This window comes from Chiloscyllium plagiosum, unplaced genomic scaffold (genome assembly GCF_004010195.1).
Source record: "Chiloscyllium plagiosum isolate BGI_BamShark_2017 unplaced genomic scaffold, ASM401019v2 scaf_93209, whole genome shotgun sequence".
Taxonomy (NCBI): Eukaryota; Metazoa; Chordata; class Chondrichthyes; order Orectolobiformes; family Hemiscylliidae; genus Chiloscyllium; species Chiloscyllium plagiosum.
Window position 1 is genome coordinate 1 of NW_025189944.1, and position 1,049 is coordinate 1,049.

Consider the following 1,049-nt stretch of genomic DNA (forward strand, 5'->3'; position numbering starts at 1 on the left):
AGTGAGGGATCAATGTTTCCCATTAACCCCCCAGTCACTCTCGCTGGGATCAGAAGCCCCTTGGCCCCTCAGTGAGGGGTCAGAGTTTGCCCCGGGGGTTGGGATGGGGGTTGGGGTGAGCAATTGTCCCCTACCTCGCTGACACGCTCTCGATCTTCTCGAAGGTTTGAGCCAATGCCAAGTATGGAACCCTGAATGGTGGGGGGGGGTAAAATAGAGAATCAGATCGGGGTGACACCGTCTCGGCCGCCCCTTCCCCCCTCGAACTGGCCCTGGCCTGACCTCTGACCCTGGCTCCAGCAGGCGTCCTTGACTGGATGGTATTGCGGTTTAGACGGATTGTAGACGTTGGTTAGTTCGGATACCGGGTCGGCTTTGGTGGGATTCAAGAACCTGCCAGAAGAAGCCACAGGATTGAGAGCGACCCTTCTCCTCCAACTAGGCACCCGCCACACCCTCACGCCCCCCCTTCCTCCCTCCTCCCAAAGACCAATCAGCCCCCTCCCTCCATCTCAAGATGCCCCCTCATCAGAGGGGACTCTCTCCAGCCCCCACCGCTTCACTCCCCGAGCAACCCGCACCTACGTACCTGCTGATCGTGCCACTGCCGGTCGAATCCAGGGTGTGGCCCCCTCGCGACGAGGGGGTGCCCTGGTCTCTGCCGGCCCCTGGCTGTTCCTGGGAGCTTCTGTCTCCCTCCTGGGCTGCTGAGGAAGAGGACTTCCTGGGAGCTGAGAGAGAGGGAGGTGTGAGGTTAATCAGGATGTTACCACACTGTCCCAAAGGACCCCAAACCCCTTCCCCGTTGACTCCCGCTGTACACCATCCGAATGGACCCTAAACCCCTTCCCCGTTCCATCCCGCTCTACACTGTCCCAATGGACCCCAAACCCCTTTCCAATTGACTCCTGCTCTACACCGTCCCCCATGGATCCCAAACCCCTTCCCCGTTCCCTCCTGCTCTACACCATCCCCCATGGACCCCAAACCCCTTCCCTGTACCCTCCCGCTCTACACCGTCCCCCCATGGACCCCAAACCCCTTCCCCG

General features: G+C 60.7%; 1 protein-coding gene across 1 annotated transcript in view; it reads right to left on the reverse strand.

Moving 5' to 3' along the window:
- Nucleotides 1–87: 87 nt before the first annotated feature.
- LOC122545649 (DNA ligase 1-like) overlaps nt 88–1,049 on the reverse strand; it is a 3,170-nt gene continuing 2,208 nt past the window's right edge. Inside the window, exons 2-4 of the mRNA XM_043684605.1 lie at nt 590–731; nt 283–393; nt 88–191 (exon numbers count right to left, since the gene is read on the reverse strand). Of these exons, the coding sequence (XP_043540540.1) occupies nt 131–191; nt 283–393; nt 590–731 (314 nt within the window). The 3' untranslated portion in view covers nt 88–130. The remainder of the gene's footprint in view (nt 192–282; nt 394–589; nt 732–1,049) is intronic.